Source organism: Alexandromys fortis, unplaced genomic scaffold, assembly GCF_014885135.2.
Source record: "Alexandromys fortis isolate MF-2015 unplaced genomic scaffold, M_Fortis_MF-2015_v1.1 scaffold_54, whole genome shotgun sequence".
NCBI classification, from domain to species: domain Eukaryota; kingdom Metazoa; phylum Chordata; class Mammalia; order Rodentia; family Cricetidae; genus Alexandromys; species Alexandromys fortis.
Genome location: NW_026067958.1, coordinates 6,807,469 through 6,830,094, shown reverse-complemented (window position 1 = coordinate 6,830,094; position 22,626 = coordinate 6,807,469). Strand labels below are relative to the sequence as shown.

The 22,626-nt window shown below is 42.0% G+C and overlaps 1 protein-coding gene across 1 annotated transcript in view; it reads right to left on the bottom strand.

The window, feature by feature from the left end:
- Cul2 (cullin 2) overlaps positions 1–21,196 on the bottom strand; it is a 36,245-nt gene extending 15,049 nt beyond the window's left edge. The window contains exons 1-9 of the mRNA XM_050152701.1: positions 21,022–21,196; positions 9,766–9,906; positions 8,598–8,700; positions 6,825–6,919; positions 3,323–3,428; positions 2,650–2,732; positions 1,925–2,021; positions 1,672–1,834; positions 1,344–1,348 (exon numbers count right to left, since the gene is read on the bottom strand). Coding sequence (XP_050008658.1) covers positions 1,344–1,348; positions 1,672–1,834; positions 1,925–2,021; positions 2,650–2,732; positions 3,323–3,428; positions 6,825–6,919; positions 8,598–8,700; positions 9,766–9,884 — 771 coding nt within the window. The 5' untranslated portion in view covers positions 9,885–9,906; positions 21,022–21,196. The remainder of the gene's footprint in view (positions 1–1,343; positions 1,349–1,671; positions 1,835–1,924; positions 2,022–2,649; positions 2,733–3,322; positions 3,429–6,824; positions 6,920–8,597; positions 8,701–9,765; positions 9,907–21,021) is intronic.
- Between the last annotated feature and the right edge of the window lie 1,430 nt (positions 21,197–22,626).

Sequence of the window (22,626 nt, the reverse complement as noted above, 5' to 3'; positions counted from 1 at the left end):
TTTTTTTGGTTTTTTTTTTTTTTTTGGTTTTTCGAGACAGGGTTTCTTTGTGGCTTTGGAGCCTGTCCTGGAACTAGCTCTGTAGACCAGGCTGGTCTCGAACTCACAGAGATCCGCCTGCCTCTGCCTCCCTCCACCATCGCCCAGCTCAACTCAAAAATTTATAAGTCACTTCAGTCTACTTAGGTTACCGACTCTTACCTACACTCCCTCCCCACTGCACTCTGAACAAGAACTACCTCTACTCACCAGCCCAAATCATCCGCTGTATAGGGAAGCCAACACTAAACAGGAGTAAGTGTAAAGATCAATGTGAAGTAAATTCTTTCTCCTTTCCATTTTATAAAATGGGAACTATATAAACCATCCTTAACTGTCACATTAAAGATTCCCTCTTCACCTGCCTGCCCCCCAAGACAAGGTTTCTCTATCTATATAACAGCCTTGGCTGTCCTGAAACTCAATCTGTAGATCTCCAACTGACAGAGGTCTGCCTGCTTCTTTCCCCTGAGAGCTGGGATTGAGGTGCGCACCACCACTGCCTGGCTTAAGGACAGGCTTTTATAGTGAGTCAAATGTGGCAACCAAGACCTTTTTATTAATGATTATCATGTATGGAAAGTAATCAAATCCAAATAAAATGCAGTTCAATAAAAAACTAATAAAGGCGGAAGGTAAATAATCTAATTCTTCAACAAAACAAAACTACAATATTGTAGCCATAAAGACTATGCTAGCGGGCACATTTACATACAATTGTGTAGACTAGGAAACCACTCTGATATGAAGCCAAGGAAATAGTTTCTGGACTTTGACCCCAAGGAATTACATAAGTGTGACCTTTTAAAGATTGGTGGTTGTCTGTCTGGAAATATGTAAGGGAAATCATTGGAAATATAACCATCTCATTAGAACACTCAATGAGGCTCTATTCTATTGGAAATATAACCATCTCATTAGAACACTCAATGAGGCTCTATTCTATTGGATACCTACTAGTAATGACAAGAGTTTCTGGGTAGAGAAAATGAAGGTCTCTAGATTTTAAAAGGTGCTTGTTATGCTAGCTCTTACAATATTTTATCTTCCTGGTTAAACTAACAAAAATTATTCAATAACAAGAGGCTTGACCCTTAACACTGTGAACCAAAAGCTGGTTAAACCAGACAACAATGCACACCTGTGATCCCAGAACTCAGGAGATGAAGACAGGAGGTCCGCCTAGGCTATAAGACTCGGTGTCAAAACAGCAAGAAACCAATAAAAGCCTAAGTCTCTAAGATGTATTGTCAGAACCCACATGATGGAAGGATTGAATCCACCCCCAATTGTTCTCTGATCACCACACCTGAACAGTGGAACAATAGCCATTTTATATTAACTTTTTAGCATGTGTATGTATGTACCTGTGTGTAGGTATGTGCACCAGGGTACACAAGTAGGTACCCATGGAGTCCAGAAAGAGCATCACCAAAGCCTCTGGAACTGGTGTTACAATGGTTGCTCTAGGAACTCACCGCAGGTCCTCTACAAAAGCTGTATATGCTCTCAATCACTGAGCAATCTATCAGCCCGTATTATATTAATTTTAATAATGTAAATAAAATAGCATTTTTCCCCTTAGGAGAAATGTTACAATGGAACCTTTTCCACTAAGGCAATATTAAATACGTATGCTGTTAATAAAATCCTGCCAGGTGTATAACATGAAGTGTTTCTTTACCTTTTCCATATACTGTGAGCAATTTGATTCTTGTAATAGATTTGAAGCTTCTTGCTTGTAATATTCTCCTGTTTCAGTCAAAAATGGAGACACAAAGATTCCCTGATAAAACTGAAAAATCAATTAAAATTTTATTAGTAAAAACTGAAATAATTTCAGAAACTAAAGGTCTCATCATGTTTTGAAGTAGACTTTTTTTACCTTTAAGGGAAATTTTTTCTTATACTGTTCAACATGAACAAAGGAGTTAATAACCCCATGGATTACTTTCTGGTTTGGGTCTTCTCCACCACGATCACTGAAACGAAGTATAACACATATGCTTGAGAACACAACATCTGCACACGTACATGCCAATACACAGCTGCTAACTTAGTGCCTAATAAAACTAGGTCAAAACGCACATATCAACTGTGAAACAGCTTTTTGTTATTATTATAGCTAACACAGTGATGGAAGCGGTGCGGCGTGACTGTTGCTGAGACAGCTCTTCAGCTGTATCCAGACACCGGACTGAATGGGGAGGACAGAAAGCCTCTCTAAACTGCAGCTTTTAGACAAGAACTAAACATCATTCGAACTGGGAAGAAAAAAAGGTAAAAGTATTGGTTTACATGTGGCCTTGGGGACATATACCACAAATTTTATACAAAAATTATTAAAGTAACTGAATTCATTTACAGAATACAGAATAAGCATACAGAAATTAGTAGTGTTCCTATTGGCCAATATCAAACTACTTAAATCAGAAGAAGGCAATCCAATTTTGTATTTGCTATGAGAAATAACCAGAAAAACCTTAATGAAAAAGTGATGAAATTAAAGTGAACTCAAAATTAGTCAGAATTGACAGAAACAACCACTACATGCTAAGAACATAATAGTCGATAACTAAGCACTAACTCAGACAGAAAACCCATACTCACTTTTTGATTTCTCTGAGCAGCATTCGGATGAGGATGTTCTGAAGGGGTTCAACCATTAACTTCCTCCACATATCCAATGCTAGCTGCCAGGAACAACAGAAATCAAAGGCTGAATTAGGTAGTTTTCCCATTCATTCTAGCAAATTTTTAAAATAGAATAGAAATAAAAAAGAAATATTGATATTTTAAAATACAAGTAAAAGCAAAAGGAAAAATAACATCTCATTTAAAGGAGCAGTCATCACATCAGAATTATAAAACTAAAAACATGTGTATGTTTGTAACACGTGTGTGGGCCTGTGTACCACGGTGCACACATGGGAGTCAGCACAAATTTCTGGAGTACTCGGTGGGCTCCAGGGATCAGTCTTAGCATGTCGGGAGGCAAGCACTTGTCCCATAGCTGCTCCACCTCCTCTATGGCTTTAACAGCCATGGAAAATCTTCCTAAAGCAGCTGCTTTATAAAATCCTTATTGATTAGGAAGTATTTATATACTAGGTACAGATGAGCTAACCCTGCAACTCATACAGGTAGAAAGGGAGAAATGATACCAAAATTATCCTCTGGCCTCTATCATGCAATGGGCAGATGTACATCATTCTTTTATACACATAACAAATTTAAATTTAAAAACAAATTTATGTTTGCAGCCACTTAGAGAATTTCTTACCTCTCCTATTTCCATAAGTGGTTCATTCATATCTACTCCACCATAGCCGTATTGTAAATCGGCTTCCGTCAATTTATTTTTTTTAATATATTGGGTATTGAGATACCTGAAAAATCAAACAAATACACAGGATGTAAACTCAAACTTAGTTAGGAAAATAAATAATTTGTGAACCTAGAATAGCAATCTTAGGATCATAAGTTTACAGACTAATTCAGTGATAACCCCATAAGAAACTATTATATACAAGTTAGAAAGAAGTGAAAACACTAAATTACCAGCCCTGAACTTTCTGCAAGGGTTACTACACCATAGAGTCCACTTAGCATTTTCCAGCAGCAGGAATTTCCCCTGTATGCTACTAACCCTGGGTTTAAGCCTCAGTACAGAAGAAGAAAGTATGCTCTCACCCCGGTTCTCTTGTTTTTAATTGTTTTAATTTTACTATATATTTTGCACACCCCTTCCTTCCTCCCTTCTCCCCTTCCACCAGCACCCAGCCCTTCTAGTTGGTCAACAGTGAGGCGCATTCCCTTCTTAAAACAAAACTACTTGGTGAAACTAGCATTTCTTTACATTGATTTCATTATACATTCTTACAGACTATGACTAGTCAGTAAACAAGGAATGGCCTAGACGAAATGCCCAGTTCAACACCCAAGAAAAACACTATCTAATTAAATAATGGCATCTGTGAAAAGATCTCATTACTAACCTTACCGATAAAATACCAATACTACAAAGGACAATTAATTGACTCCCATAGTCATCAGCTCTGATTGTGCTACAGTGGGAAGTTAGTGATTTTAGACTGCAATCAAGAGCACTGTTAGTAAGATAACATAAACCAGATAGGGTGGCATACACCTATAATCCTAGCGCTTGGAGCTGACAAGACTCTGTTAAATTAAAAAAAAAAAATCAAACATTTTTAAAAGCATGTAGAAACAGTATAGTATAATAAAATCAACAAGCCCTGTAGTCTGACTGATGGGGTTCCCATCCTGCCTCAATTACCAACTGGCTGACTTCAGAATCACTACCGACCTCACATGGTGCTTATAACTAGTACTAACACAGCCAGGCAGTGGCACAGCCTTTAATCCTAGTATTTGGGAGGCAGAGGCAAGTGGGGATGTCTGAGTTCGAGGTCAGCCTGGGCTAGTTACAGGAAAGCCAGGGATATGCAGAGAAACCCTGTCTCAAAAAACAAAACAAACCAACAAACAGGCAAAAAAAAAAAAAAAAAAAAAAAAAAACAACCCAACCTCGTACTGGCATAACAGCATTAAATAGTCAATTGTCAATCCATCCTGATGACTAGGACCACAGCAATTACAGCCCAGGAAAGTAACAACATGAAGAGCTCTTTCCCAAGTCAAGGAGACCCCCCCTCAGCTGAGGAGACCCCCCCTCAGCTGAGGAGACCCCCCTCAGCTGAGGAGACCCCCCTCAGCTGAGGAGACCCCCCTCAGCTGAGGAGACCCCCCTCAGCTGAGGAGACCCCCTACGGCACAGTATACTCTACACTAAAGGCCCAGGCGTATAAGCAAAGGAAAAAGCATGCACACACACCCACTCTTCAAATTCTAACACTACAATTTACCTAGGGATTACCTTAATAAAACATCAGTATCTAATGTATAAAAAAGTGTTTCACACAATTTAACTCCACAATAAACCTGCACTTTATAGTAAACTGATCTTTTTTTCTAGACAGGGTTTCTCTGTAGCTTTTGGAGCCTGTCCTGGAACTAGCTCTTGTAGACCAGGCTAGCCTCGAACTCACAGAGATCCACCTGCCTCTGCCTGGGATTAAAGGCGTGCACCACCATCGCCCGGCTTGTTTATTTTGATTTTATAGGGGATTATTGTTAAGAGATTGCATGAATCTCAGTAGAAACTTTTAACTTTGAACTTTTACATTGTTGAGACTGTGATAGACAATATGGACTTTTGAAGTTGGACCAAATGCATTTTGCATTATGATATTATTATAAGCTTATGAGGGCTGGGAAGTGTAATATAGTAATTTGAATGTAATTGCCCCCATAATTTCAGGACATCGTGGCATTATCAGGAGGTGTGTCCTTGTTGGCAGAAGTGTGTCACTGTGGAGACAGGTTTTGAGGTCTCATATATGCTCAAGGCATTGCCTAATGTCTCAGAGCACTTCCTGTTGCCTATAAGATGTAGAATTCTTGGCTACTTGTCCAGCACCATATCTGCCTGCACTCTACCATACTCCCTGCCACGATAATGGGCTAAACCTCTAAAACAAAACGTCAATTAAATGTTTTCTTTTATAAGAGTTGCCATAGTCGCCGGGCGGTGGTGGCGCACGCCTTTAATCCCAGCACTCGGGAGGCAGAGGCAGGCGGATCTCTGTGAGTTCGAGACCAGCATGGTCTACAGAGCTAGTTCCAGGACAGGCTCCAAAGCCACAGAGAAACCCTGTCTCGAAAAACCAAAAAAAAAAAAAAAAGAGTTGCCATAGTCACAGTGTCTCTTCACAATAAAAACCCTAATTAAGACAAAAAGAAGTCTGCTTTACTGAGTGAGTCCTAGTTACTTTCAGAGGATCCCTAAGACTATAGTGCTTAGTTATGGCACAGCCATGTTAGCTTATATATAAACAATCAATGACATTTATTAGAATTTAAGATCTGTCATTATGCAATAGACAACTGTTCTATTTTTATGGCCTATGAGACTGAATCAAATAGGAGCAGCACAGAGAACCATAGAAATACAAGACCTAAGCTGGAGATGATACCGAAAAGGGAAATTGGAAAGCAGACTAAGAAGAACGTGCCAGAATTAGTCATCCAGAGTACAGCCAGACGGAGCAGTGGGGGGAAGACAGGAGGAGAGGAGAGCAGGGAGCACAGCTATGGCTGAATCAACCTGCCCAGAGGACCTTAAAGAAAACAACCAGTGTTTCAACAGTGGCCAAATAAAGCCTGAAAAATGCATATTAGTCTTCTCCAAATGTACGTGGGGACATGGCTTAGATTTTACCCTAAGCTTCATCCAATCAGAGCTCCTGCACCATTCCTGCTGAAATTTACCATGTGGTCCACACAATTTGAAGGAACTGACTTGAAACACTTGTCTTTTCCACGGGGTTAAGTGTCTACATAACTACCTGTCTCCGATACACCTTTCTCTGACTGTAGACCTACCTAACAACGTTCCTATTATTAATCCATATTCCACTGAGAAATAATAGAAATTACTCCTTAATAACCAAACCCATTAGTATAATATACACTAAAAATAAATTATTGGGGTAAAGACAGCCCAGTGAAGAGCACTGGTTGCTCTTCCAGTCCTAACAGCCACAACCAAAGGGATCTGATGCCCTTCTGGCCCCAGGACACCAGGCATGCAAATGCTTCAGAGACACACAGGAAAAACACCCATATACATAAAAATAACCTTAAAAATGAGTTATGGATGCAGGCAGTAATGTAAGTGGTCAAGATTCTAAAGCACTCACCTATATAAGCAGTCCATATAGTCGGCACCCTTGCTGTACTCTTCCCAATACCTATGATACATAACAAGCACTTGTTCTTCAGACTCCAGAACTCTCTAAACAGAAAAAACATTTTTGCTTTGAAAGTACTAATCATTTTCATCACAATAAAATTACAGAAGGTATGGAATCAAACTTCTAAAGATAGCATAAATCAAGCATTATCGTCCACATTATAAATTACATTTTAACTATCTTTACTACAAATGAAACTGGGGGGAAAATGTGAGCCTTAGAATAAGAAAAAAATGACTATCAAAGATTTCTTCAAAATAAAAGGAAAAATGATCATAGCTAAGTTTTTTTTTTTTGGGGGGGGGGGGTTGTTTTTGTTTTTGTTTTGAGACAGGGTTTCTCTGTAGCTTTGAGGCCTGTCCTGGAACTAGCTCTTGTAGATCAGGCTGGTCTTGAACTCAGAGACAGACAAGTGCAGCTGCTGCTGCTGCCTCTGCCACCACCACCTGGCTTAGATTCTTCTATTTGAGATAGATGACATGACCTAAGATTGTAGATCAATAGTAGCATGCTCACCTAGCATGAGCAAAGTTCTGTGTTCAATCTGTAGCACCATAAAAATAATAGAAAACAATCCTACTATATTCATGTATTTCTGCATAAAAGTTATTTTAAAATTGTTTGAGACAGGACCACTTAGAGCTTAAGCTGGCCTGTAACTTGCAATGCTCCCCTAAGCTGGGGTTACAGGTGTGCAATAGTACAACCAGTGTGAGCACTGCTGGGAAACAAACCTAGTTTTCTTGTTAGATAAGCAGTCTACTAACTGAGAGCTAGGTCAGTCTTCAACTCTTCTTTATGATAATGTAGCTTTGTAGGCTAGGCTGGTCCAGAACACTTTGTAGCCTAGGATCACCTTGTACTCACAGAAACCCTTCTATTTCATCTTGGATAACATGATACCTTGTCTCAAAAAACAAAAAACCAATCACAGCCTAACTTAATAAATTCCAACATTAATAAATATCTTACATGGTTATGAATTATCTATAGCCAAGCTCACTAGCTTATAATAGTCAAACTTTGAACCAATGCAACATATTAAACATTGAACCAATTTTAAAGAACTTGCTATCAAAACTGCCATGATAAATGCACACACTAAAGAATACATGCAATGATGCAATGGATAATAAACACGTGTTAAAAGTAGTATATTTCTTCCACATGTCTTAAGAGACATATTAATTGTTCAGCTCTCTGGATCAACAGGGTATCCATTATCAAGGGAGAGGCTGTGTTGTTTGACATGCAGTAAGACCTGATGATCGCCCAACTTCTAATTAAGACAGATGGCAAATTCCAGTTTAGGTTGCAGCTGATCTCCAGCTCCAATGGTCTACAGAGACCATTCAGGGTCAAAGAAGTTTTAAATTGGTGAGATTTGAGATTAGGTAGCAGATATAAATAACCCCTGAAATACCAAACTGATTTCCCCTGTTAACCAAATAACACTGCTGTTTAAGAAATTTAGGTCAAGCCGGGCAGTGTTGGCGCACTTTAATCCCAGCACCTGGGATGCAGAGACAGACAAATCTCTCCAAGTTCGAGAATAACCTCTTCTACAGAGCTCTAGTTCAGGACACAGAGAAACCCTGTCGAAAAACAAATAAAAAAATACCACCCTAATTTGATGGCTGTTTTCCTCTGGAAATCAGTGAGCTAGTCAAAGAACCTCAACTGTAAGCACAGGCACATCACAACTGTATCGTCCCTTACCTTGTGCAAATGCCGAACATGATTTTCCAAAAAAATCTTTGTTTCTGCATAAAGTCTTTCTCCAAGTGGTTCAGGATAGGCCACGCATAAAGCATAAATATCTCTAGATTGATTATTAAGGTTCTCATAGTCAAAACATGATACTTATATATGGTATCAAAAGAAGAAAGATCAGCCAGTCAATCGTGGCACAAGCCTTTAATCCCAGCACTCGGGAGGCAGAGGCAGGCGGATCTCTGTGAGTTCGAGACCAGCCTGGTCTACAAGAGCTAGTTCTAGGACAGGCTCCAAAGCCACAGAGAAACCCTGTCTCAAAAAACCGAAAAGAAAAGAAAAGAAAAAAGAAAAGAAAAGAAAAGAAAAGAAAAGAAAAGAAAAGAAAAGAAACATCAGCCTGGGTGCTGTGGTACCCTGTAATCCTGAACTGCTACGTCTACCTCTCTATTGCTGGGAATACAGGTGTACACCATCCAAGACCAAAGATGCAGATACAAACTGAAAACATAGGGCAATTAGGGTAGATTCATGCATATGTACTAAATACAAAGAACAGGAACTATGACGACACAGAAAGGGCTGGAGAGATGTTCCTACACCCAATGACAGCTCACAGCTGTCTATTAACTCAGCTGCAGTCATCCTTTTTTGGACATGAAGCATGCTATGTGCCACAACCACACAGGCAAAGTAAAACCATCAATACACTTGTATTATCTGTAGTATATAATAAACCTTATAAACTAAATTACCTGATTAAAAAGACACAGTATGGGAGGGGGCAGAAGCGATGGCTCAGCTTTTTACGCTGTTCTATGTTCCTTGAAAATAGCTATTAAATCTTATTATTAGAAGCACTGACACCAGATTTTTGCTGTTGTTAAATCCAGGCATCTCATCTAAGATAACAGCACTTGCAAGGCCCGTGTGAGTCTGAAAACAGTGTGGACTGGAGTGAGACCCTTTATGCTTTTAGGTTTGTCTGCTATACTCCCAAAGACCACAGTAGTGCCAGAAACACACACTCAGGATTTGTGCTTGGAATGTGTTGGATAGAAGGTTGTGAAATTAATATAAACATACCCTAGAACAGTTATACCTAAGACTTTAAGCCTGTTTTCATTTAACAAGCTTTGATTTGGTGTTTCTTGTGGCTTCTATTAAAGGATACGAGAAGCGGTCGTTCCATGTTGCTCTTTCAACATATTCCAGCATAACAACAGCTTTGATTGTAGTTAGGAGTTTGTTCCATGTCTCATCAAAATCCACTACTCTTGGTTTTAAAGACATTGTGCAACTTTAGTGTTGAAACCTGTTAATTAAAAACAACAACCATGTTAGCAGGAATCCCACAAGATGGTTATGTTTTTAAAATGCCACTTAATTTGGGCTGGGGATCTGTTTCAGAGGCTAAGTACTCGTGGAGGACCAGAGCTGGAGGACCAGAGCTGGGTCTCCAGCACCCATGACAGGCAACTCCAGTTCCAGGAGGATCCCATGCCTCTGGCACCCACAGGTACCTGCATATGTGCACATACTCAGACACATACACGTAATTAAAAATAATAAAAAATATTTAAAGTATCACATAATTGAATCACATGATAGGTAAAAGGAGTAGAAATACAAATGAACTCAGAAACACAATAAACGCTAGCCACCACCATTTCATAATCAAATTGTTTATGAACAGTATGTGCTTTCAAAGACTGATAAGCTTTGCCAGGCTGTGGTGGCACACGCCTTTAATCCCAGCACTCGGGAGGCGGAGGCAGGCAGATCTCTGTCTATAAGAGCTAGTTCCAGGACAGGCTCCAAAGCTACAGAGAAACCCTGTCTCAGAAAAAAAAAAAAAAAAAAAAAAAAAAAAAAAAAGAAAAGAAAAGAAAAAAGATTGAATTAGTATACTGCTGAAGAAATTTGTTAAACAAGACTCTCATAAAAAATATATAAAGAGGGCTGGAGAGATGGCTCAGTGGTCAAGAGCATTGCCTGCTCTTCCAAAGGTCCTGAGTTCAATTCCCAGCAACCACATGGTGGCTCACAACCATCTGTAATGAGGTCTGGTGCCCTCTTCTGGCCTGCAGACATACACACAGACAGAATATTGCATAAATAAGTAAGTATTAAAAAAAATGCAAAGACGCTGAATAAAGACTTTGACCGCAAATCCTGCTGCCTGTAATCTTCATCTGGAGAATGATTTATATATAAGAGAATATAAAATATCAAGAAGTGAAAGGGTTTATCTTCCTAGAAATATATTTTAGAAAAAGATTATTTACATTTATATAAATAAACAGGAGGAGCTAAAGAGATAGTTCAGCAGTTAAGAGTTCTGGCTCCTCTTGCCAGGACTCACAAGGCTGTTCATAACCATATCTAACTCAGATTCAAAGGGATGTGACCCTCTTCTGATATCCATGTGCAGCTCGCATGCATGTGGTATGCATACATATACACAGGCAACACATAAATCAAGACTGTAAAGACAATACATAAGCAAGGAAGAGTTTTAGAGTGAAACACGCTAAGCTCACATGACTTAGAAATGCCAGGTTTGCCCAAGAGAAAGCTTGAATAGATAGATTCTCAGGTTGCACAGCAAAAGTACTAGAAGAAGTATGGTTTCAGCATATGGGATCAAGTGAGGCCAGAAGATGCTCTACGCCTGGCAGACAGCACTTATGAGTGGCTTGCAATGTTACAGAAAACTGGCATAAGCAAAAAAAAAAAAAAAAAAAAAAAAAAAAAAAAAAAAAAAAAAAAAAGCCCAGTATGGTGTGCAACACACCAGTAATTCCAAACTGAGTTTGATACCTAGGACACAGAAATCAATGCTCACAGGCTGATCTCTGATCTCCTTACATCTACACACACACTTGAGAAAACAAGCTTGACTCAAGCCCACATTGCCTTAGTCTATTTGCTGGGATTATAGACATAAACTACATTTCTTTCGTCCTACCAATAAACCAACCATTGCGCTTGCCATTTTCTGGATGAGAGTCATAGGAACACTGAGAAACACCAGGTGGCATCAGGAGACAGCGCCTGGGTCAGGTCCTTTCTTTCAGCTCTTAAATGGCTTCACTCCCATTTTTAGGGAATACCTACCCTTCCCAATTCATCATTTTCGGTTCTGTGGATGCATTGTAAAAATCTAAGCTGTGGGCTTAGTAGTGTGCTTGCTACCACGATTAAGGCACCAACATGATGACAAAATTAGGAATCCAAAATTCTTATCATTAGAATTCAGATCTAGACCCTGAGAGTAGCAGCACTCAGATGTGCATACTCCTAAACACATAGTTGCCATGTTTTGTTTTTAAGAACCTCAGATCTTGCTCTTATCAGAGATAACCTAGGCAAAAAGTTGACGGACTCACTAGACTATGTCTAGTCATGCCCTGACATAGCCCACTACAGGAAGCAGTTTAGACTCCTTTACAACATGATACTCCAAGCTTCCATGAAAAGGCTCCAGATAAGGCAGCTTCCTCTGGACAGTCACTTCTCTGCTTAGAGGTCACTGACTCACTAACCTGGCTTATAAATCCTGCCTTGATCCTTCCTGATTCTCTACCTAAAATAACTCCCCTCCACACACATTCCCTAAACTCCTATGAAATACCACCTGGATCCATGTCCAACTGCTTTTAAGAAACCTTGAGTCCCATTTGACTCACATTTGAGCGTCCCACTTTCCCTTCACCACCTTTCTTCTAGCCTGTTTAAGCCACATGAAAATGCTTTTAAAAAAATTTCCAACTCTGCTTCATAAAAACAACAAAACTTTCTTGGTGAGGGCGATATAGCCAAGCATGTAAACTATTCTTAATGTGCAGTTTTAATGGCAGCAGTCTGCACTCACCTTTACAGAATGGAGAACCGAGACCAGCGCTGAACATGGGGAGTAGTGATATAGTGATAAGCCATGCTCGGAGAGAAACCGTTCTAGCTAAGGTGAGACAACCACCTGCATTTTCACCAACCAAGTGAAACACCGAACATTAAACCAACACAGAACATGAAAATAGTGTCAGATGGTTTATCCTCTAAAAACCTCAAAGAACACCTTTTAAGTTGCTTCTTTTTCTCGAAATCCTTTAAATAACATTCAAATTCAAATTTACACTAAGATGGAACACAGGGCAAAGAAACAAATCAAAATCACAACCACAATACTATTTCCCGCCTTCCAAGCTACTGAAAGGCTCATTTAAACATGGGCTGTGTACTTCAGCATGTGACAAGACCCTGGGCTCAGTCTCCAAATACACCCCAGATACACCCCAGAATACATACTGTTCGACGGTGTGACCCTCATAAGGCATACTCACTCAAACTAAGAAGGCTATGATGTCACAGGGCAATATACTCTCCAAGAGACCACCCTGGCTGAAACAGTTTAAATACACATCTGTGTGAATTCTCCATTCTTGTTCTAATATGGGACCCAATACACTTCCCATTCTCAACCAGATTGTGTCAATTTTTTAGCTTTCTTTTGATTTTATTCTTGAATTGGTGAGGTGGGATTTTTGTTTCTTTTAACCCATAACCCAAGCCCCATGAACACCATGGGCCCTAAACACCCTCCAGATCCAGAAATGGTGGCACATGCCTGTATGTAATCCCAGTACTTGGGAGGCTAGATAGTCTAGGCTACATGATGAGTTTCAGACCATCCTCAGTCACAGTGTGAGAAGTCCCGGCTACAAATATTTCCAAATTGTTAAGTCAGCTGTAATAGGATGCCTGTGGCACATCTCTAATCCCATCACCGAGGAGGGTGAAAGAGCAGTGATTTCTAAGACCCCCAAAAAGAAAAAACATAGAAAAGAAAAAAAGCTACAAAGATCTTTAATTATTTCTAAAAGTCAACCCTAACATAAATATGAGATTTTATATTATATTTTATCACACTGCTATATTAAATTTCCATTTATAGCACTATTTAAATATGCAGGATGAATTAATATACCAAAGTAGGTCACGGCCAAGTGGTAGTGGCACACACCTTTAATCCTAGCCCTCAGGAGGCAGAGGGGGAGGATCTCTGAGTTAAGGCCAGCCTGGTCTACAGAGTGAGTTTCTGAATAGCCAGGGCTACACAGAGAAACATTATCTTGAGAAACCAAAACCAAACAAAAATGCTAAGTCACTGTTTTAGTGAAAATATAATTTAATAAAGCTTTTCATTATGGACTATATAATTCTTACCAACCATGTTTAAGGCACCTACTAGGGTCAGGTGGGAAAGAGTCCATTAGCATATCACATAGCAGACAGTTCTGAAACTCTCCCTTGTCCTCCTTGTCCTCAAGTGTTGTAGTTAATGGTTGAGAACACTTGCTGCGCTTGTAGGACCCATTTTCAGTGCATTCTGTAGACCAGGCTGGGCTCAAACTCAGAAATGAGCTAAGTGGTAGCTGTATAAGTAATACTATCAACAGACTGCTGGTTCCACCTAGCTGCTCCTGTATTTTCTTCATTTAACAGTATAAAAATAATGAAAAAAAGCAGTATTTACAAGTATACAATTGTATTGTTCAAAGATGAGGTGGTGTTTTCTACTGTTCTCTGTGCTGGGCACACCTTTAATCCCAGCACTTAGGAGGCAGAGGCAGGCCGATCTCTGTGAGTTCGAGACCAGCCTGGTCTACAAGAGCTAGTTCCAGGACAGGCACCAAAACCACAGAGAAACCCTGTCTCGAAAAAACAAAAAAAAAACAAAAAAAAAAAAAAAACCTTTAATTAACTGAAACCTTCAAATTGGAAATTAACACCTGAACACTTGAACATTTTAAGCATAACACAACATTTAGTAACTTTCTCTTCTTTCTGGTTTTTGCTGGGATTAAAGGCCTGCGCCACCACCAGGCTACATCTGTCTTATCTTCTATAGTCATTGCTGTCTACTGCTTTAAAATCTATCAAATGTGGGGTTCCCTGACCTAGAGACTCTTTAATCTCTTGCATAAAACAAAAAAAAAAGGCAAAGATAACAGCAGAAACAACAAAAAGTCCGTGTGGACTGAGGAGTTTTTAGTCAAGGACTACCTTGAGATGGGATGCCGCTTAGTTGGTAATAGTGCTGTTCTCATTTGGAGTGGCAGCACTCAGGAGGCTAAGCTTGAGGCCGGCTTAAGCTACACGCCTGGGGAGGAAAGAGTGGAGAACCAGCAGTCTCAAAAACTAGATCAATTCTTTACAGAAATATCTAAGATAGCTAACTGAAAAAAAAAAATAAAGAGCAAAAGTAATACAGAGAAGAGTCTCGATTAATTCTTCAAAATTGTAAAACTTTGCAAGCATCTAGCTGCACACACCTGAAATCTAGCCACTATAGAGGCTGAGGCAGGAGGATGAGAGTCAGGTTAGGCAAGTGTGAATCTGGACTAGCCTAGGTATAACACAATTTTTTGTGGTTTTTAGAGACGGGGTTTATTTGTAGCCTGTCCTGGAACTAGCTCTTGTAGACCAGGCTGGCCTCAAACTCAGACATCCGCCTGACTCTGCCTCCCGAGTGCTGGGACTAAAGGTATGTGCCACCACTGCCGGGCTTAACACAAATTCTAAGAAGGTTTAGAGAAGCAAAGTGCCAGCCACTAGAGTTCTTACCTCTACCAACGCTCAGGCCAAAGGGAAGATCTGTCCTCAGACTGCACTGCTCCAGTCTCCTCTCATCTTATATCCCTCTCTCCACCCAGGCGTGTCACCCCTGCCTCCACCCCTCCAGTGCTGAAATTAAAGGCGTGGAGCCTGGGTTCTGTGATCCCAAACTGATTTCCGGTGGCCCAGGGTGGCCTTGAACTCACAGAGAGTTCTCCTGAGCTCAGGGGTTAAAGGTGTGTGCCACCACTCTTTGCTTTCAGGCAAGCTTTATGTGTTAAAATACAAACAAAGGCCGGGTGGTGGTGGCGGGGTGGTGGTGGCGGCGGTGCACGCCTTAAATCGCAGCACTCGGGAGGCAGAAGCAGGCGGATCTCTGTGAGTTCAAGACCAGCCTGGTCTACAGAGCTAGTTCCAGGACAGGCTCCAAAGCCACAGAGAAACCCTGTCTCAAAAAACCAAAAAGAAAAAAAATAAATAAAATACAAACAAAATACCCCTACTTCTAGGCTGTTCAGCAAGACCAGATCTCAAAGTAAAATAAATAAATCTTAAAGCAACTATCTCCCCTCTAAAACATTTAGTCAACAGAATTCAAAATGGTCAACAACATCCAGGAGACAGGCAGAGACAGGCAGGGTAAAATCCTGCAACTCCCACTTCAGAAGTGCAGGGGAGGTAGATTGGGGGGGGAGCTCAAGGTTACTAAGTCCCAAATCAGGTCTCGCCAGAAGAAACCCAAAACACACACACACACACACAAAAATTTTTTTAAGACTCTTAGGTGGTCATGGTGAAACATCTCTTTTATCCAAAGACTCAGTGGGAAGAGGCAAGAAGATCTCTGAGTTTGAGGCCGGCCTAGTCTGCATAGTGAGTTTTAGGACAGCCAGGACTATCAGAGAAACCTTGTCTCAAAAAAACAAGCAACAATCTCAGCAGTGATAAAGGTCCTAAAACTTTAAGGCTCATAATATAATCTAAAATTTCAATAAGTCTGTCCCAATTAAAAGCTAAATATCAAGTAATGACACCAGATTATCTAATGCTTTTTTTTTCCTGAGGTAAGGTCTTATGTAGCTCTGGCCTCCATCTCCCCAGTGCTGGGATTACAGCCAGGTTGGCCCAGCAGTGTTAGGGATCCAACCCAGGTCTTCACATATGCTAGGTAAAAGGCTACCAAACACTTCTCCAGCCTAGATGTTTCAATAGCTCTTAAATATAGCAACACAAGAATTATGCTAACTAGACCGGTCAAAACATGATACTTATATATAGTATCAAAAGAAGAAAGATCAGCCGGGCGATCGTGGCACACGCCTTTAATCCCAGCACTCTGGAGGCAGAGGCAGGCGGATCTCTGTGAGTTCAAGACCAGCCTGGTCTACAGAGCTAGTTCCAGGACAGGCTCCAAAGCCACAGAGAAACCCTGTCTCGAAAAAAAAAAAAAATTATGCTAACTTCTGCAATTTAACATGATACATCACTAAGACTTAAATCTAAACAGATCACTCTGACCAGGTCATGTGACTAACACAAATGAATTCAGGCCTAGGTATGGAGGCACACATCCTTTAACCCCAGAACCAGGCAAGCTCAGTGAGACAGGTAGATACTTAAGAGTTCCAGGCTACCCAGGGTTACATGGTGAGCCCTTGCCTAAAACAAAAAGGAAAGAGAAGGAGAGAGAGAAGGGAGCGAGGGAGGGAGGAAGAAAAAACTGGCCGGGCGGTGGTGGCGCACGCGTTTAATCCCATCACTCAGGGAGGCAGAGGCAGGCGGATCTCTGTGAGTGAGACCAGCCTGGTCTACAAGAGCTAGTTCCAGGACAGGCTCCAAAACCACAGAGAAACCCTGTCTCGAAAAACCAAAAAAAAAAAAAACGTAAAAAGCAGATCAGCCACACACCTCCAACAGCAGCGATCACCAGCATGGCAATTCCCTTTCTTTTCCAGAGCTGTTGCCACAGACCTAGTAAATGTACCACTGAAATCAGTTCCCAACTTCCACCACGCCAAACTTCTGCTTTTATCTTTTCTTGCTTTTGCCCAGTAGTAGGTATGGAACCCAGGGCCCCAGCACGCTAAACACCACCTGATATCAATGAGCAATATCAGGCCCATATTTACTATCTATTTGGATTTTTGATACAGGGCTTTCCTGTGTAGTCCTGGCTCTCCTGGAACTCACTCTGTAGACCAAGATGGCATTGAATTCAGAGATCCACCTGCCTCTGCCTTCCAAGTGCTGGGATTGAAGGAGTGTACCAACATCACCTGGACTAATTTTTATTTTAAAGCAGGGTCTGCTAAAATCAAATTGACCTTGAGTCTAATCTGAACCCCAGCAGGTCCTCCTACTTTGCTCCTCAGAGGCCGAGCCCACCCATCTATTCCCCACCTCAGGCCTCAGGTGCTGACCCTGTGATGAACTTACTGTAGCAGGTAGTACACATAAAGAAAATGTTCCTTTAATAAATACCTAACATTTTCTGGTGCATTTGAAGAAATGGCAGGCAAGGTGGAAAAGTACAAGTTTCTTGTAAATAAAGCAATGTTCTTCCAAGAACATACATCAGAGCAAGCAATGTGAACACACTTGGAATCCCTGTACTTTCAGAAAGGGGCGTATGCAAGAAATACCCAAACATAAAGACCAGCCTCAGACACAGCACATGTGCTAGGCCTGGCTTAGCTAAGTACACTCAGCCTGCCAGAAATCCCATCTGTAAGTCACATACTCAACCACGGCTAAGAGCAGACCAGAAAATGGTGCAGGTCCCTGTAGCGTTCTCCATTCCTCCCAGGCTTTCTTTAGGTGTCCTTAACCTGGGTAAGTTTTAAAAGACTATCTAATTCTCTTAAAATTACAAAGTATCAAAGTAAGGTGTGCTACCATTTTTGTAAAGAATATATACACACCTGTTTAAAGGCAGAGAAACATATGTTTGGAAACATGTAAGAAAGTTAACATTATTTGGCTCCAGGGAAAACTAAGAGGGAGACAAAAGGGTTTCAATTCTATGCCCTATGAACCTTTCCAACTGTGAATCTAAGTTTGATTTTATTCAATGGGCCACCAGTTAAAGACTGATGAAACCCATCTTTCCCACTTCTCGTGAGGGCAGAGATCTGTCTTATTTTTCACTATTCCCGTTGCTTAACTTCCGCACTAAATTTCACACTTAAAAGACATTCACTCCAACTCCGTTCTATGTAAACTCATGGTTCTCTCACCTTTTCCCCATCCCTTACATGGTACCATCATCCTCCGTTTTAGCTCTAAAACCCAAGAGACACCTTATCTCCATCAACTTCACTCTTATCCAAACTATAACAACAAGTTCAACAAGTATCTTCAACACAGCTGGAAACCTTGTTACTTGTCTTTTAATGGTCCAAGGCCAAACTCTGACCCTGGGAGAGGCTTTTGACATCTACCCTCCAATCTAAAGACTATAAATCAGATATTACTCTTGACTTTCAAATTCCAAAATCTTTTTTTTTTTTTTTTTTTTTTTTTTTGAGACAGGGTTTCTCTGGAGCTTTGGAGCCTGTCCTGAAACTGGATTTGGTAGACCAGGCTGGCCCAGCTATCAATTCCAAAACCTAAAATGTTTTAAAAACCAAACCCTGATTAAAGGCCTTGGTGGTGCAAGCCTTTAATCTCAGCAGTTGGGTGGTAGAGAGCTAGTTCCAGGACAGGCCCCCAAGCTACAGAGAAACCCTGTTCCAAAAAACAACAACAAAACCAAACCCTGTGGGGGAGGGGGAGGGAAATTGGGAGAGGAGGAGGAAAATGGGAGGTGGTGGCGGGAAAGAGACAGAAATCTTTAATAAATAAAAAAAAAAAAGAAAAAGAAAAAAAAACCCTGGCCCCTGCCTATGGTTCAAGCACTCCCACTGGGTTTTCATTTCAGGGAGCTGCTTCTAGTAGGCTGGACTCTACTCTACTCCACCTCAGGGCTTTTCATTTGCATTTCTTTCAAAGACCTGTTCTTGCTGGCTTTTTAAAATATGTCAAAGGTCACCTCAGACAGGCCTTTCTCAACCACAGAATCTGAAACGACTTCTCCCAATCACTTCCACTCCTGTCCTCCAGAGCACTGTTATTCCAGCTCGTTCATCCCTGTCTCCCTCTCAGCAGAGCTCAGAGTCATAGCCCCAACTCCTGCAATACTGCTCAGAACAGGAACCAGCTCTTAAGGGAAAACTACATTTATTATTTATTTATTTATTTATTTATTTATTTATTTATTTATTTATTGGTTTGCCAAGGGGTTTTTCTGTATAGCTTTGGTTGTCCTGGAACTCACTCTGTAGACCAGGCTGGCCTCAAACTCAAAGAGATCAGCCTGCCTCTGCCTCCCAAGTGCTGGGATTAAAGGTGTGCACCACCACTGCCTGGCTAAGGACCATTATTTAACAAATGACTAACATCATAATCATAAAAGATTCCAGTGGGTCAATGAAAGTGGTTCAGTTGGTAAAGGCAGTTGGGGTGGAAGAGGCAGGTGAGGCCCCTCTGGTCTACACAGTGAGCCCCATAGAGCTGTCTCAAAAAACAAAGCAATCGCCCGGCTGTGGTGGTTGCACGCCTTTAATCCCAGCACTTGGGAGGCAGAGGCAGGCCGATCTCTTTGAGTTCGTGGCCAGCCTGATCTACAAGAGCTAGTTCCAGGACAGGCTCCAAAGCTACAGAGAAACCCTGGGGGGGGGGGCAAAGCAAGCAAGCAAGCAAAAAAATAACCACCCCCGCAAAAATAAACACACACACACACCAAACAGTCCCACTACTCATAAACGGGGAAGAGCAACTAAAAAAGAAAAAAATGTCCACTACTGGTCATTCATTTGTGACTTTTTGGCAAGGGACTCCAAATACTGTATAGGGGAAAAAAAGAACCAAATTTTAGCTCATTAGATCACTTTTATGTCATGGAATGACATAATATGAAAGAAGAGAATAAAATCTTTCATATTGTATATCAAGGTGGGTTTGAGGTAAGTTCTAGGTTTGGGAACTTTTCTATTGAAGTCAATAAAGAAACACACGCACGCTTTTTCCTTTTCTTTGCAGAAGGCGGTGCTGGAGTTGAACCTAAGGCTTCTTGCACAGTAGGCAAGTGTTGAAGCACTGAGCTACAGCTCCAACTTGGTAGTTTACATCTTCAAATTGAAACTTATAAGGTACTGCCATCCAACCAGTAACAGTAACCAAGGACGACAGGGGTAACTTATAACAGTAGAAATTCAAAGATGTACTACTTGCACACACGTAATGGTAGGAAAGGGTTCTAGACTCTAGTGTGTAAACAAGTGCTGGTGAGACTCAGAGGCTCTTATTTCACCACCCCAGAAGTGTTGAGGCAGGAGGTGCAGCATGCACGTAGAATACTCCTCCCCAAAACTACCAATCTTCACTGTCTGCGGAAACAAAAGTGAAAATACTCGGGGCTAGGATGTATGAGGCTGATGCCACCCCCTTCAACAGAGACTTTGGTCTCCGTGTGCGCACGTAAATAAGCCGGAGAGCACACGCTACCTTCCCTCCTTAGGAGAAAATGAGGCCGAGGGAGGGGCGGCCGGTAGCGGATCGGGGAGGCCTGGGATCCGGTCCGAGCTTAAGGGTCAGCAGTCTGGGGAGCCGAGGTCACTCACAGGACACCATCTTGCCAGGCCTACAGCCCGGTCTCCTCCGCCAGGTCGCCCCTAACTCCGTTCCTCCACCCCATCCCCGCCACCCATTCGCCGGGAAGGGAAGTTTCCCTGCGCCCATAGCCCGGCTCCCCAGCTTTCAGCAGGGTTACCTTCTGCGGAAGCAGGGCGAGGGCAGGGGCCCGGGGAGGGAGGCAACCTGCAGGCGTGAAGGACGAAGCCCCCGGCTCGGAGGGTGGGCGGCGGCGGCTGTCAGCTCGCGTTCCCCGGCTCACAGCGCTGCCATTACTGTGCGCCGAGGCCGCCTCCCCGGCCGGCCACCGCCACCGCCCGGGGGCCACGGGGGTGCCCGGAGCAAGGCGCCGCCACTCACCTGCTCCCGAGGGAGCCGTACCGACGAGGCCGCTGCCGCGGGGAGGGACGGGATCTGGGGAGGAGGACGGGCAGGTGGCGGGCTAGGGGAACCAGTCGTCCTCCAGGGCTCTGGGCTTTGCCTGACACACGCCCTCCGCTCTGCTCTCTCAGCCTCTTGCACTCACACACCCGCAGGATGCAATGGTCCAGTCCAGGTTACGGCAAGCGTAGGGAGCCACGCTTCAAGAATCGCGAATCTCTTGCAATCAATTGTCAAAGTAATTCATCAACCAGCACACTTGTCAATGAGGCAATCGCAGTTCCCTGAGCTCAAGCCGTACCTACCAAATTGGGGACTATTGATATCCAAATCACTGGAGTTGGGGGGAGGGGGGTCTGTTTTATTTATATGTGGTTTTGAGTTTTTGAGACTGGGTCAAGCTAGGTGACTCTTGCAGGCCTGGACTGCCTTTACAGGCTGAGCTGGCATTGAACTAGCACTCTTCCTGTCTCAGCCTCCCCATTAAGCCACCACTCTGGGCTCTTGTTGCTTTTTGTTTTGTTTTGTTTTTTTCTTTTTATTTTTTTGCTTTTTTTTTTTTTTTCGAGACAGGATTTCTCTGTGGTTTTGGAGCCTGTCCTAGAACTAGCTCTTGTAGACCAGGCTGGTCTCGAACTCACAGAGATCCGCCTGTCTCTGCCTCCCGAGTGCTGAGATTAAAGGCGTGCGCCACCACCACCCAGCTTTGTTTTGTTTTTCAAGACAGGGTTTCTCTTTATTTTTAGGAGCCTGTCCTGGAACTTGCTCTCTAGAGACCAGGCTGGCCTCGAACTCACCGCCTGGCCTTTTGTTTTTACCTTCAGACAAAATAATAATAATAATAATAATAATAATAATAATAATAATAATAATAATAATAATAATATCTCTTTAGAACAGTGATAGCTGAACTTCCCCCTTTGAAATACAAGGTGAGGCTGGGCCGGGTGGTGGTGGTGCACTCCTTCAAATCCCAACACTCAGGAGGCAGAGGTAGGCAGATCACTGTGGGTTTGAAGCCAGTTTTGTCTACAAGAGTTCCAGAACACGCTCCAAAGCTACAGAGAAACCCTGTCTCGAAAAACAAACAAACAAACAAAACAAAACAGAACAGAAAAGAAATACAAGGTTAAAAAAAAACCGAAATACAAGGTGGGGGCGGCAAGACTCGCCTGTGTTATTATTTAGTCATTTAGTTGCCTTTCCTATAGCAAAGGTGTCCTGGCTGGGGACGTGAAGGAGTCATCTCCAATTCTACCTATGAATGAATTTATCGCTCCCGAACTCTTCCAGTCTGTGCCAATCCTTTAAAATACAACCCAGGTAAAATGCTCTCACTTTGTAATCCCAGTATTTAGGAGGC